General features: G+C 40.5%; 1 protein-coding gene across 2 annotated transcripts in view; it reads left to right on the forward strand.

The window, feature by feature from the left end:
- EPAS1 (endothelial PAS domain protein 1) overlaps positions 1–14,501 on the forward strand; it is a 78,617-nt gene that overhangs the window by 48,907 nt on the left and 15,209 nt on the right. For both annotated transcript variants that reach the window (XM_050316915.1, XM_050316914.1), the window contains exons 3-7: positions 3,813–3,964; positions 4,570–4,654; positions 5,156–5,274; positions 5,370–5,572; positions 14,211–14,317. In XM_050316915.1, the coding sequence (XP_050172872.1) occupies positions 3,813–3,964; positions 4,570–4,654; positions 5,156–5,274; positions 5,370–5,572; positions 14,211–14,317 (666 nt within the window). The remainder of the gene's footprint in view (positions 1–3,812; positions 3,965–4,569; positions 4,655–5,155; positions 5,275–5,369; positions 5,573–14,210; positions 14,318–14,501) is intronic.

The raw sequence follows: 14,501 nt of genomic DNA on the forward strand, positions 1-14,501 counted from the left end.
CATAGGAGGGACTACTATTTATTATTTATATTACTATAATTATACCAAGTTACCTGATACAGGGCATGCTAGGGCCACCACAGTGATGCCCAGCATACTTCTTTGCTGCAGACTAAGGATCCTCAGGTAGCTGATACACTTCAGGAGGTTAGTACAGATAACACCTTCTGGGACTCTGCAACCACCATAAAGAACCTGGAAACAGCAGAAGGCACGAGCACCTCTGGTGTGTCCCCCAGTGCTGGAGCAGCAGTAGCACAGTGGCTCCTGGAGGTACTTGTCACCTGCCTTAATGTGCCTGGTAGTGCCTACAGTTTTCCTTGCTGCAGCTGCTCTGTCTTTGAAATGTGAGCATGTCCTATGAAGTACTGCAAGAAGCCCGTATCTGCCAGCTCCCTTTTTCCTGCTGTGGCCAGGGCTGCTAAGGAAAAAGGATGGGGTGCAGTGAGGTTTATTGAGTTACAAGGGAAGCTGGAAGGTGTCCGCAGAACACTTTGGTTGTGCTTTGCGGTTATGTTAGACAGGGCGCACAGCGGCACAGTCATCCCTCCCTCCTCCCAGTCCACATTACAGATGCCTCCAGCTGGACAGAGATAATTTTAATAAAAACAGTTGAACTCTGATCCTACAAACCTCTTTAACCACGTGCTTTAAAGCTGACCTGTATCTTTTAAGTGCTGTGCTCAGCTCCGTCATTAAGGGTTTGAACCTGCAGCCCTGATGTGAGTGATCCTATGTCCTCTGTGTGTGTTTGTATAAGTAATATAATTTATATACATGGAAAAGCAAACTTAATCATCAGATAATACAAGTAAAGTGTTTGTCTTTCGCTGTTGGAGGCATTTAAGAATACAAATGCTTTGAATAGCCTTCCTGCCTTTGAATGGTCATGTTTTGTTAATGCAAACTTAATGAGCTGGGAAAAAAAAATGGAAAGGAGGGTCTGGGGTTAGAGCTGAAAAGTCATTTTTTCTCTGAACCCACACTTGGCTGATTGTCTTGGGCTATAGCCATGATCCCTGCTGAATAAACCATTTGTTTGCTTCCGGAAAAGTAAAAAAAGACCCTTGACATTCTTTACGCAGCAGAAACAAGCCGGGGAGCAGATGGTCACTTACCTCTTTTTTTTTTTTTCTTCACTTTTTTTTTCCTTCCCTAAATGTCATTATGGTCAAAGTGGATACTATTCAAATAATATTATTGTGTATTTTCTGTGCTTTAAATGCTAGTTCTGATGTAATTTCCTGAAGTCATTTGCTTTGTACTGAGGAGGAACTGGCCCCTGTGTGTGCAGCTAGAATTGCAGCATGAAATGATAAATCTCCAGCCTGTGCTGGCCATCCCCAGAGAGCATCCTCTTTTCCCTGCTACCCAACAGTCCTGTTGAGAAGCAAAGGGTGATAAAGTGCTCCCTGTGGCTCCAGGGCTGAGTCCATTTCTTCCCTTATTTGCATGATGGGTAATGGGCTGCTGCCAGGGAGGGATGATGAGGAACAGGAGGATGCAGCAGCAGCAGCCAGCATCATTTTTGTCACCACTCATCTGTTCCAAACAGGGCTTAGTGGGCTCTGCATTGCAAATGCTCATCCCTGTGCATTTGCTTGCAGTCCATCCTTAGGCACTAGCAGACGCAATTGCAGGAGCTATATAGATCAAACTTAGCCTTTAATCATAACTCATTAATACTTCAAAGTAAAAACTGCATTAGTTTGGCTCAGCCTCTTCCTTATCCAAAAAAATACCAAACCACTTCTAATAATGTTTTACAAAGCAATACCCCATTCCCACTTCTAGACTTCTCCCAAAATGAGTATTTCAATAAGAAATAGGTGGGAAATTATGAATGTACTGTTTCATGAAGGAAAATAACAAAAATTAAAGACTTTTCTCAAGTGCTAACAGTATGTTTGCTATAGAACAAAAACTGTATGCTGAAATTGCAACATTAAAACAACAAAGAAGAGCAACTTGTCCAAGAAACTTGTTTAGGAATGCCACTGTTCTTGTGAGTAAGGCTGATGCAATTACAGCTGGAGCCCCTGGGCAGCAAAATTGGTGGTGGGCCTAACCTGGAGCACTCTTGTGCCACCAGGAAGGGACACAGAGCAGAACTGATGCAGCTCTTCTCACGTCATCCTTACTGCCAAGGGCTATGGAGCACCTTTGATCTAGACAGGACTTCAACCCTTATTGTTTCACAAGGCCCTGCTTTTTTTTTTCTCTTTTTTGCTTGCTTCCCCCCCCCCCCCCCCCCCCCCCAAATTCAGAGCCTTACAACTATATATATTTGCAATGACTGATCACAAATGTGCAGGCTAACTGACAAAACTATAAAGATAAACTCACCACAGCATGTCTGAGGTACAGAGACCAGATGCAATATCTGTAAATAGTTTTGTAAAAAAATAGTTCCAGCAGTTTCACATACAAACATATAAAGAAATTAATGGGCCAGCTCCTACACTGCACTGGAATTTTTCTATACTAGTCATCTCCAAATCATCCCCTGAAAGCTTCTTATTCACGGAGCTGAATCATATTTAAAAGTGTAGAAGGGAAACGGACACTGGGGTGACTGGCATTAGGAGAAGCAGTGCCTTCCCATTTCCACCCTGCTTACAGTTTTGCCTACACACTGCCTCCCGTCACAGGAGGTTGACCATGTGAAGCACACAGCTGAGGGCATCACAGTGCCATCAATGGTTGTGACAGTGCAGCCAAAAAGTACCAGGAAAGCTTATAACAAAAAAAAAAAAAAAAAACCAAACACAAAACCCAACAACAAAAAAAACCACCATAAAACCAAAAAAAGACAAAAACCCAAACAAAAACTCCAAACCAAACAAAACCAAAACCCCAAAAATCAAAACCCAAACAAAAACAAACAAAAAAACCCAACAAAAACACAAACAAAAAACCAACACCAAACCCACTGTAATAAATATTCTAGCATGGCCTTAAATTTCAGCTCAGTGGTGGTATGTCTTTCCCAAAAAAGTGTAAGATGAGTCTGCCTAGGCAAACATTTGAGACATAAGCAGAATCTGAGACTCTCCTCCTTGTGGGACAGGAGAAGTGTAGGTGGGTCATGAAGCTTATTGGAGTTTGGAGTGGAGTACATGGGCTTCTGATGTCTGCAGATGAAAAGGCAGGTATCAGTGGGATGGATCTGTAGTTTTCTGAGGAATACTGAGATTTATGGCATGAAAGATGGATTCACCCAGAACAGCTTCAAAGGAGCGGTTTTCTAATTTTTCTTCTAGAAATAGTGTTAACAGATATCTCCTTATTGAGTGGAGAGGTCTATTTGAACATACTCTGTAGGAACCATATTTTAACTTCTTAGAAAACCTAACCTGATGGGAAAAGTCCTTTCATAGATGTTTGTTTGGAATGCACAAATGTACATACCTTCTGTAAGACCTGCCCTGTACTTTGTGCCTGTTAGGAGGTACAAATGTTGTGTGTGGCCAAGAGAACATGCACAAAGAAGATGCACTTCTGTGCCTGGGTATGTAGGTGTTATTGACTGAAAACACATCTTGCAGAAACGTAGTAAAGGTGAACAGAGGGTCTGTTGTATTTGCTAGAACGTTTAGAAAAGTATCTGCTGCCCTTCTACTAATAAGGGCATCATGCCTTTCACATGCTGTTTAGGAGGTCCCACCAGAAGGGATTTGTGGAAATGAAATTTTAACAGCAGAAAAATATTTTGTCGCCTTGTAACTGGATGTGCTTGCATTGAAAGAGGCTGGCTGGGGTGCTGAAGGCTTTAAATGCTTTTTTTTTTGCTTTTTTTTTTTCTTTCTCAGTATGTGCTGACAATGAGAATGAAGTAGAGGCAGACCAGCAGATGGACAACTTGTACCTGAAAGCTTTGGAGGGATTTATTGCCGTGGTGACACAGGATGGAGACATGATCTTTTTGTCAGAGAATGTCAACAAATACATGGGTCTTACCCAGGTAACTTGTTCCCTCACGCTTTCCTCTCTTTGTTATATAGTTCCTAGAAACAAGTCCTATGCCTAAATGCAGAAACCCCATCTGTTTGTCACTTCAAAAAAGATTGGAAATAAAATGTCTTATTTCTCAGGCAGGTACCCTCCACAGCAGACAGTAGGGGTGGGGGATTCCCTTTCCCTTCCTATCAAAGTTGTAGTGTCCTTGGTGACTGCAAACTTAACTTCCTAGATATTTCTGTGGAGAGGAGAAGGCATTTATTTGACTTGTTCCTTAGACGATGGGACAGGAGGGATAGAGTTGCTCTTTTGAGTCCCCCCTCTTCTGCTTTGTGGATTGAGGTTTTTTTCTTCTGTGTTGAAAATATCCAGTGGTGTTGACTGTTAACTGCACTGTGCAAATCCAAAGATAAGAGAATTATTCTGGGCAGAAAATAAGAAGTTATGGATAGGGCAGACAAAGGGAGGGGCACAGGATTCATGTTTGTGAGCATTCCGTTGATGCACTTAGTTCTAGTGACCAGTTTCATCAGAATAAGTGGTATTTGAAAAAAATAAATACTACCAGTTACTTTTATTTAGCTAAGTGTAACTCTTCCTTCTGCACAGGTGGAACTAACTGGACACAGCATTTTTGACTTCACTCATCCATGTGACCACGAAGAAATTCGAGAGAATCTGAGTCTGAAAAGTGGTAATAATGAAAATTTAATAATCACTGTTTGCTTTTTAAATAACCAAATGAAGTAGTTGGCTAGTAGTAGAGATCTGTTAGTCATGGTAAAGGGAATTCTCATTCCTAGAGGAATCGTTAACTGTTATTCAATGCTTTGCAGATTTGTTTTGTTTTGACAAATATTGCTTAAACATGATAGCACTAAGGACTGCTTGTTTAGTGTTTTCCTTTCATCGAGTTAATACTGGCATAATGTTTTCAGTTGTAATGCTTTGGAAAGATTTACGTGCTCCAAGCTAAAGCACAGGTTTAAATGCACAAAGTCCTATTTAAGTTCCACTTAAAGTTTTAGGTCTGAGCTCTACAAACTGCTCTGCAATGGTCCATGCATCTTTAATGGTCTCTGCAGGTGAATTATCTGAGAATTAGTCTCTTACTTCTGTTGAATCCTTCATGCTTAAAGGTAGAAGAAATGAAGAAAGAAAATGAGAAAACTCATTTCCCATTTTCCTTATACAGGTCCAGGCTTTGGAAAGAAAAGCAAAGAGATGTCAACTGAGCGTGACTTCTTTATGAGAATGAAATGCACCGTTACCAACAGAGGCAGAACTGTTAACCTCAAGTCTGCAACATGGAAGGTACCATATCTGATCCATAATAAGGGGTTTTGATTTTAAAAAACATTTTGCCATGTAGAGAAAGTGCATTCTAAGTTTGTTTCTCATTATTTCAGGTTTTGCACTGCACTGGACAAGTTAAAGTGTATAACACTTGCCCTCCTCACACTCTGTGTGGGTATAAGGAGCCTCTGCTCACCTGCCTTATAATAATGTGTGAGCCTATTCAGCACCCCTCAAACATTGATATCCCCCTGGACAGCAAGACCTTCCTGAGTCGCCACAGCATGGACATGAAATTTACCTACTGCGATGACAGGTAAGCTCCGCTGATTTCTCCTTTCCACAGGTGTTTTTCTACCTTCTTGAACAAAACAGGCAGTTCTTCCAAATGCCCTCCTGTGTGGACCTGGTAAGCAAGAACTAGAAGGAAGTAAAGTCTGTTATCAAAACAGCTATTTAGTGGCTTATTTAATCCACTTCAAATCTTAATTTAGGCAAAATGGTACTTCTGCTGTATTTCTTCCTCCTGCCAACTGAGGAATTCAATTTTACTGGCAGATGATGAGGCAACTTGGAGGTATGAGTGTTTTCTTCTTGGGGATTAACTGATAAAACTGAAGAGTATACAGCATTTCTGTTCTCCTGTCTTAGAGAACGTCTCAAATGGTGCTGTATGGACCTTAGTCAAGGACTGTTTTACGGTTGATTTGGCCCAGGATGCAATTATCAGTTAGCTGGCAAGTACTTTATGATCTAAATTAACTAAGAATTGCTAAGGCACCCAGGGTACCTGCAGCTCTGAAATGGGGTTGCAACCTCTTGCTCAATGAAAAGCAAACAACCTTTGCTGGTTATCTATCTACTCCTTTTAGTGATGAAATGAAGAGGAGGGGATGATCTTGGGTCAGGCAAGGGGCTATGTACTCTGCTCCCCACACTTCCTTCTTGAGTGGAAAAAATGGAGATTCTCCAAGTCTTCACTTTCCTGATTTCTCCTGGGATCTCAAAGGCATTTCATACCATCTACCTCTTCTCCCTGTCTACATATTGTGATAACCATTTTCAGTGTGTGTGAGTGAGCCAGAGATCCTTTCCCATGAAGTGTCTTCCTGTTCCTCATTTACCCAGAAAGTTCTGTCTTTACTGTTGTGGGTTTGATGTTTGTTTTGGGGTTTTGAAGTTTAGGAAGTCATCCTTGAATTTAAGATGCACTTTTCTGCCTAAAGAAACTGGTCTCCTGAAATTCAGATCTGCTAGCAACCTCTGAGGTCTGCAGGGTTATCAGTGGGATGATACATATGCTCACATCTTACGCAAAAACTCTCACAGGATTGACATCTTGGTTATTTTTTTCAACCTTTGAAGATTTTTTTAAACTTTTCTAAGTAAGATTGTTGTTTTAAACAATGTAGTGAAGCAACAGTATAAACTAGCAGTGTTAGCAACTGTGGATGAAAGCAAGAGTGCAAGTGTAAAACTTGTGACTGACCTTCATCTGACCTCTCTGAGAACTGAGCAACAAGTGTGCTGTAACTAGAAACGACCCCTCATGTAATCACAATCAGACTTTTTTTTTTTCTTTGTTAATACTTCCAAGGTGAAAATATTGAGAAATCAATAGGATTTTGCTGCTGCAGGGGAAAGCAACAATACGGTAATGATTTGTTGTTAAAAACAGCATACCTCTAAATTACTGGTGCCATTCAGTGGCAGGCTGGAGGAGAGTAGCAGAGGATTTTGCTTTGCTGCAGCGTTCATGTATCTCTGCAAGACTTAATGCATAAGCCACTATAAATGAGAATTACAGGGACTGATGCTATCTCATTAAACATATATTATGCTATCCCATTATACATATGCTTATTTTAAAAATAATAACATATTATATCCCATCTTAAATAGTGGGCTTTTGATTTACAGAGAAAATGTTTGACATGGCAGTGAAATACAACAGCTTCCTCTGGAGGATTTAACTTGTAGGGATTTTAGAGATTTCTTTTCTTTAGAACCAGGCAACAGCAAAGCAGTACATCTTTTACTAGATAGTTTTTGTTGGATGTTTCATTCATGTTTCATTGAGACTTTGATAAAGCTGTAAAAAGCCAGTCAGACCAGAGAAGGAAGAGACCTCACAAACCTTTCAGGTTCTTCATAGCAGATCTGCCTGGCTCTTGCTTCTCTCTCAGAAGGGACGTTGATTTCTCTCCAACAGGCAACACATCACTAGACACATAAAAATGCAAAACACTCAGCTGTTCTCATCAAATTTGGTGCTGCTAGACAAACTGCATTGAAGGAGCAGCTTATGCCAAGTATGTAAATCCCGGCTGGGGAGTGGAGGAGGGAAGGCAACATGTGCCAGTCAGATGCCTAAACCCTTTTACATGTACTCTGTCCTTTCTGCAGTGATCCAGCTCATTTCTCCATAAGAGACTGTGTCTTTCCAGTTCAGGGCTGGTGATACTGAGGGCAGTGTGCCTCCTCTACCAGGCTTCTGCAGTGGTCCTAGTATGCTCTTTGCTAAGTCAGTTCAGTCTGTTCATCTGGTGTGGACAGGTCTGCTTCCAGGGAGCAATAAGTTTTTATTTTCAAAGCATTCATTTAAAGAAATGCTAGGATTTCTGAGGATAATCTCATATGAAGAAAGCTTATAGCCTTCGTCTGTCACAAAGCAACATGCAAAATATAGGCTGGCTACCTTACAACACTTGGTAACAAAGACGAGATGGCTGACATGAAGTGCCTCAATTCTTTTGGCTTTTCCTTAGGAAAGTACAAGGGAGATGATATATGAAGCAGGCAAGACTGGCCATCCCTCATTTAAAATGTGTGAGACAGTAGCCCATATAATTTGCCCTCCAAAAATAATTATGTATGAGGGCCTGTGACTTGCCAGTAGTTAGGTGGAATATGTTTGTAGTCTTAAAACAGTTTTTGCAAGGCAAAGAAAGTTTTGTGAGATATGAATAATAAATATGCTTGTTCTGTTAAATACCTGCTTCAGCCATTCCTGAAGAGTGATTTAAAATTCTTCCCTTGCTCCACTTATCTTGGCTAAGTGGTTTACAGGAAGGATTATTTTAGCTGTAATACAGAAATGCTGACCAGTGGTACAATTTAATAACCCAAGTGAGGATTTAGTTCAGCTGCACAATGCTTTTGTGTCAGGGAAGATCTCCAGTGAGGGTGTTTTAGTCAGAAAAAAAGGCATGTCTTTGTACAAAGGCAATTTTGTTACTTTGTTGGCAAAGCTAATGTTCAGCGTATCTTCCTGTGCAAGGCCATGGGGCCACTCAGGAGGTAGAAATAGCGGCAGTATGTTTTTGTGGTGGAGAAATCCACAAAACGAAAGTAGAAACTGTATCTGAATTTGATAGAAAACCCCAAAGCTGCTTCAGGTGCCCCAGCACACACAGTCTGAGCCTTTACGCTCTAAGCACAACAAAGGAAAACCATACACTGCAGATTGGAGGAGAACGAGTTTCTGAAAGCATTTGCTTTTCACCTTCGTCCTTGTGACCTCTCAGTTGCTGGGGAGGGGAGAGGGAAGCACTCTTTGCCTGTAATTGCTGTGGGTAGCATCTGTGAGGGGAGAGAAGGACAGATAAGGAAACAAATCTGTTTTGCACAGGGTGAGATGTGCACGTGGCAACTCTGGAGGCTGCATCACCAACAGATTCCCTGGCACTGGCACACTGAAAAGTGTAGGGCTTTGTTACTTTGAAGTTGTTACTTGCCTTTGGATATTGTATGTTCCTGATTGTAAGAGATACGATTAGTTATACTCTAATGGAAGTCATAGCCTAATGGAAGAGTTGAAGAAGAAAAAAGGAGTGATGGAGGATGTATGGTGATCCCGAATAGGATGGTGCAGGAAGAAGCAATGCCATAGTGTTGGTCCCAGTTAGGCTTCTCATGTGAGTATGCACATGGAATTCAGGCTATGCCTGACTGAGGAAACTGAGTTGTATTGTGCTGCCAATTATGTCCCAGTAAAACAACAAGATGCAGGCACAGGACCTTGGATGAGGATTTAAGTCAGTTTGCCATTTGACCTATATTTGGGGAACATTTATAATTAGGTGAGAATGCGAATAAGCATTTGAATGGACCTCCTGTCCCTCCATCCCTTCTTAGGGGAAAATGCAGCATGGAGATAACAATGAAGTGATGGTATCTGAAGCCAAAGATCCACAACTGACAAAACTCATATTGTCAAAAAAAAAACCCTCATATGTCATATTTAAGAATTAAATGTGACTAACTTCTTTTGCTAATAATGAGACTTTGATTTAGATGGACCAAATGAGAAGTGACACAGTCCTGCTGAAGATTTTCATGTACCCATCCTAGTGTTTTTTGCCTAGTAGGACAGATAGACCTGGCCAGGCCAACCATCCCTCTCAGGAGTGGCCAGGGGTCTCAGGATTTTGCATTTTATTTTTGTTATTGGTCTGGGTTAGAGTAGAAGGAGCCATGAATATTTCTGAGAGGAAATGTGGTTAGCTGGCAAGACTGCCCTGCTGCCTGCTGTAGCAGACTGACAGAGTGCTTTACCTCAAGCATAGTGTCTGTGTTGGGCTTTCTTATTATTTCTCTCTCTTTTTTTTTTTTTTTAAACTTATTTTACTTTAAGTATAACTTTGTTTTGTTTGTTCCCCTCAAGACCAATTTAACTTCAATAACCTGGTAACAGTTTGAATACAAAAAGACTTTGTTAAGAGATCCACACCCTCACACACAGGCCACACATGGCCCCAAAAATATACACCCAGCTATTTTTTGGGGCAGTAAACATTAGAGCAGTCTTTCACAAAAGAGCCTGACTTCTCAGTCCTGATGGTTCTTACAATACTGTTTTAACTCAAGAAATGGTATACAATAAAAACCTTTGTGCTCCTATAAAGGGACAGAAAAGCACAATTTTAAGAAAAAACTAGATACTTGAACTAGCTCATCTTGTAGGAGAAGCAGCCTTTGAAGCAGTGAAGTTTGTTTGCTTTGCTGTGTCTCAAAGAGATAAAGTAGAGCAAAGTTGTACAGTTCTAGAAATAAAGTTCAGATCACTTCTTTCTTAATTGTTCATCCTAAGCACAAAACAGTGCCTTTACTCCATGTTTCAAAAATTATATATTAAGGTACTTAAATGTATTGTATGTTAAGGGAAACTGAAGTAGTGCTCAGAAAACATTTAAGTGGTGGTAGCTGGGACAGATCCCCTGCTGCGGATGGCTACTGCCCACCTCTTTACTGTGTTTTCTGAGATTTTGACCTCAGTACATCATGATGACAAGTTTAGCTGAGAAAACTGAAGTGTCACTCTGGAAAAATTAAGATTCCCCCAAAGGTATTTGTGTTCTCAGAAATGGGTGGTTAACAGGAAAATAAACAGTCTCGCAGTCCACCTGTCGTCTTCAACAAAAAATTATTATCATCTTCATAATTAGCATCCTACAGATGCAAAGGAAGCACAAAGCCTACCATGGCAGGAATGCCATCCAAAACCACCATACAGTTTGTTTTCTAATTTTGTCATTCCACAGCTTGCACAAAGACCAATTTTCTGTCTGGTGTCTAAGCAAAAGTAGAAGTCTTGTGTCCTCAGTTTTGTAAATGACCCTTTGGTCCCATGGGGTAGAGACATTTCCCTGAACTTCTCAGCTATGTAGTCCTCCTTCTCACAGCTCCATGGAATGCCTCTTCCTTTGCACTTAGTCTTCTGTGTGTTCACTTGGCATTTCATGTTGCTAAGAGGCTCCTGTAGAAAGCATGAGGAGCTTGGAGGGTGCACCTCCGGGGCAAACCTCAGTGCAATGCTCAGGTGAGGTCAGTGCAAGGTCCTGTGCCAAAGTATTCGCCACCTCCTGGCCTAGGTGCTGTTTGGGCTCTCAGCTATGGCCAATCTTCTTCCATGAACATCTTGGGAGAGTCACAGGAAGGGTGTGATGGAGATGGGGATAGCTGTCTGCCTAGACCCTAGTGCATAGTGTGGCATGAAATTGCCTAATCTGATTTCCAGCCTTGCACGGCCTGCAACCCACAAGATCATCTTTTAAGCTTTTCAGGGTCACCAGAGAAGGAAAAAAGGAAGGTGTGAACCGCCAATTCATGCACACAAAACTAATCCAGATAACAATTATTGGAGAGCGGGTGTTTGTTATAAAATAGTGGCATTTCAAAATGTATGTAGGAAACACTGTTCAGCCAGTTTTAGGATTTTTTGAGGGAGTGGAAGAAAGGAACACTATAATTTTCTTTAAAAAATCATATTGATCCCAGGAGTCTTTTAAGAGAACTGTAATGGGCCTGAGTAGTGTTAATAGATTAACAGATCAGTCAAGAAGGGCATAGAGGCTGTTTAGCCATTTATTATTATTTTTAAAGTAACTGTTTTAAAACAATTATTCTTTATTAGTATTTCACTGTTACCAGGCATGGGTTTAGAATTTAGCCAATGTTGTGGGGTAATTCTTTGATATCATATCTTTTTGTGTAATATGTAGTTGGTTGTAGTAAAAAGATACCACTTTGCTAAAGTTAACCACTTGATAACTTTCATCCAAGATTGCATTAGATCTAATTAAATTTGACATTGTCACAGCAGGATCACACCACAAGTCATTCTGTGCCATGGAATGACGAGAAGAGTAATTTTATAGTGAGGGTGCTCATTATGAACAGTGAGGAGCAATTTGAAAGGGGGAATTACAAGACTGGAATACACAATTTTGCATAGAGATTGCAATTCCTATATGATGTTAAGAGTCCCTCAGCCTACTGTAATGTGTATTTTTTGCTTGCTATCTCAGTTCCACTGTTGACACCCATGAAGACATGTAATGTGGTTTTGGATTTGCACTGATGCTGCTGGGTACATGATGCTTTCCCCCCCGCCCCCCATTATCTTTATTTCCTTTTCCTTCTCGCTGCTCAACCCCCACTTGGCTTTCAGCTGCCAGTGACTGAATTAAGAGTAAATCCTCAACTTCCTGAATTTTAAAATCCTTCTGTGATGAGCTCCAAACCAACTGGGATGTTTTATGATACTGGGCCATTATATAACCAAAGGCCATGGTTTCTGTTTTTAAAGACCATGTATTTACACTGGTCCTGGCAAAAGCCTCTGGTCACTTACATCAGTGTGTCCCACCTGGCTGTGGAAAGGCAAGCAGCAACTTTATTTTGAGTCTTGCTTTTATTAGGGCTTCTTCAGTATTTGTTGTTTTCTCCTGGTGGTTCAGCTCTGATTACCAACTCATTATGAAAACTACTTTTCAATAAGAAAGAAAAAGCAATTGTGGTTTCAGATAAAAGTTACATATTTGACTGGGATGCAATTTAAAAGCTCAGAAGCTTGTCAGTGAAGAGAGTCAAAAGAACAACTCTTTGAAAACTGGATTTGTTGTTCTAACTGTAAATGTAAATAAAACTGTAAATATAAACAGAAGAGGAAGTTTTCGAGGGGAACCCAATACCAGCTATAGCTTTTGCTCGACTAAAGCATTATAAACCCAGGTTTGTTCTATGGAGATCAGGACAGAGTAGTTTTCAGAGTGATAAAACCAAGGTGTCCTGGGGCTATGAGCTATACAGTTCTGTGGAGGCGAGGGAAAAGCTGACTCAGTGCCTTGGTGTTCAAACCATACACAAAATAGTCCCATTTTATGTGTCTTCCTTGCTGGAGGGAGATCCAGAAGAGGAATGCCATGCTCTTGCTCTGTTTGCTTTACAGTATTTACATGTCTGTCCTGTAAAGACATGCTTGTGTCTGGAGGGCTGGGCCAAGGCTATCCTTCAGGGAGTACACAAACCTGAAGATGTCTCCCTTAAAAGTAGCAACACCACAAATCAAATGTGGTGGTGGCAGATAAAGCTTTTCCAAGAGAGTTTAGTGACAAGGCACAAAACCTGGGCATTGCCATTGACAGCAGTGATGTGCTGCAAGATGTGACTATTCCTTGCAAACCTCCCAGCTTTTAAAGTTTTATGACAGCTTCAGAGTAATTTTGTAGTCCTTTCTGCTACTGCTCTCTGCTACGTTATTAGAGTTTAGAAGCTAAGAAAAGGCAACCAAGAGTGTCACTGTTTTGTAAAACAGAATATAGGGTAATCTTTGCTTTTGAATTATTCTTTTACTTACTGTGTTTCCTGTAAGTTGCATGTGATGGTATTTCAAATTGAATTTAGGGAAACAGAACGTTTTTCCTCCACCCCCTCATTAGAGAAAATCATCTGCATAGTTTGATGACCTATTTTCTTTTATTCAGGAACTTGTGAGAAATTCTGCCTTGCCTGAGTACTCAGAAAGACTCTGAAAAAAAGTCTATGTTTTGAGATCATAGCTTTCTTTGTGTAAAGTCCTACTTAGTTTGTGGATTAGTCACCCAAGTAACCTAATCCATATGCTAAAGTTCTCATAGAATTGAGGAAATACTAAGTAGATGAGCTGATTTTTTTTTTGACTGCCCTTCATTTCTCACCTTGCATTTTTATTAAATGCAGGACCCAAAGTAGTGATTTAACCCTATTGTGTGTGTTTTTTAAATGTCCACATAATTTTAAACCTATTGGTGCCAACCACTACCCCCTCACATGTATCTGATTTTGAATGGTGGTTGTTGGGAGTTTCTGCATGTAGAGGACAGCTTGAGAACTTTGTCTTTAATAAAAGTTGATGCCTTCTATTAGTGTGCAATAGGCCTGGGAAAATTTGTAACACACATAATGACATCACTAGGAATTTTTATTCTAATAGTAGTACAAAAGCAGTTTATTCTGAACATGGAGATATTTCAGAATGCGATCAGAAGTCCTCTGCAGCTCCTGATGTGTTTAGAAGTTCAGAATTTCTCATATTGCTAAGTCTAAGGACTAGAGCTGATAGCTGCCCTCCACACGTAAGCATAAGGCTACAGTGACCTGAATTTTAAATATTTGCTTTTTTCTTAACCAAGAATAACAGAGTTGATTGGATACCATCCAGAGGAGCTGCTGGGTCGTTCGGCTTATGAGTTCTACCATGCCTTGGACTCGGAGAGTATGACCAAGAGTCATCAGAACTGTAAGTCATGTTCTTATTTTTCTTCATAGTTTGTATGAAAAGCATCATTTGTGGGTTCCTCAATAAGTAGTTGAAAATAAAAATGCACTTTGTGTGCAGATATTGTCGCCAAACGAGTATTTAAACTTTGCTAGAAAGCTTACAGGTTACTGTGCTTGTCTACCTGAAATCTTCTCCTGATCTT

Source organism: Myiozetetes cayanensis, unplaced genomic scaffold, assembly GCF_022539395.1.
Source record: "Myiozetetes cayanensis isolate MyiCay16 unplaced genomic scaffold, myiCay2020 scf2-11, whole genome shotgun sequence".
In the NCBI taxonomy this organism is placed as follows: domain Eukaryota; kingdom Metazoa; phylum Chordata; class Aves; order Passeriformes; family Tyrannidae; genus Myiozetetes; species Myiozetetes cayanensis.